The 970-nt window shown below is 63.7% G+C and overlaps 1 protein-coding gene across 1 annotated transcript in view; it reads right to left on the bottom strand.

Moving 5' to 3' along the window:
• Window positions 1-970, bottom strand: part of TMCC2 (transmembrane and coiled-coil domain family 2) — a 29112-nt gene that overhangs the window by 2268 nt on the left and 25874 nt on the right. Inside the window, exons 4-6 of the mRNA XM_031065142.1 lie at window positions 782-969; window positions 254-579; window positions 43-59 (exon numbers count right to left, since the gene is read on the bottom strand). Of these exons, the coding sequence (XP_030921002.1) occupies window positions 43-59; window positions 254-579; window positions 782-969 (531 nt within the window). The remainder of the gene's footprint in view (window positions 1-42; window positions 60-253; window positions 580-781; window position 970) is intronic.

The raw sequence follows: 970 nt of genomic DNA, 5'->3' as shown, positions 1-970 counted from the left end.
TGCTGGCCCATGTGCGGGTTGTCACAGCCCGTGGTCACACACAGGGGACGCGCTAGGGCCTGGCGTGACAGGACAAGGGGGGATGGAGGGCAGGGACAGAGGGGATCTCGGGAAGGAATTCCTCGCTGTGAGGGTGGGGAGGACCTGGGATGGAACTCCCAGAGAAGCTGTGGCTGCCTCCTCTCTGGGACAGTGGAAGGTGTCCCTGCCCTGCCACGGGTGATTTCTCAAGTTCCTTCCAGCCCACACCAGCCTGGGATTCCCTGGTTTTGGGGACATGGTTTAGCCACCTGCCTCTTGCTGTGACAGCAGCACAGGGAGAACCTCCCCTGGAGGTGCTGGGAGAAGGGATCGCGCTGCCCCAGCCTCCTTCCCAGCCCAGCTCTGTCCCTCACCCCTGGCTGGAGGGAGCAGAGCAGGGCTGAGCCCTCCCACAGCCCTACCTGGATGTCCCGAGCCCTCTCGTAGGACTGGTAGGCCACCTTCTCCTCCATGCTGGCCAGCTCCTGCTTCAGGTTGGTCATCTCGTTCTGGTGCAGCTCCGTCAGGTCGTTCAGCTGCTCCTCCAGGCGCTCGTACCTGCACAGGGCAGCTGGGCTGGGACGTGTCCCCGAGCCCCCCCTGGCACTGGGGACACCACCCAGCTGCTCCCACCCTCCCCTGGTTGTGGGAAAACCTCTCAAGATCATCTGGCAGTGAGGAGGGCTGCAGCTCCCCGTGTCTCTTGGCCAGGAGGGCAGCTTGCGGTCCCCAAAGCCACCACGGGTGACACCTCCCCTACCTGTATCGCTCCTCCTGCAAGCACTGGGTCATGTAGGTGTAATCCCTCTGCAGCTGGGCCTTCAGGTCCTCCATGGAGTCCTCCAGGTGCGACTGGCTGTCCTTGATCTCCCGCAGCTCCTCCAGGATGGTGTCGAAGTTGTTGTGGTGGCTGTCCAGCGTGTTGGACTTGGGGCTCCCCAAGCCGCCG

This window comes from Geospiza fortis, unplaced genomic scaffold, assembly GCF_000277835.1.
Source record: "Geospiza fortis unplaced genomic scaffold, GeoFor_1.0 scaffold184, whole genome shotgun sequence".
Classification (NCBI taxonomy): domain Eukaryota; kingdom Metazoa; phylum Chordata; class Aves; order Passeriformes; family Thraupidae; genus Geospiza; species Geospiza fortis.
This window is presented reverse-complemented; position numbering and strand designations above follow the sequence as displayed.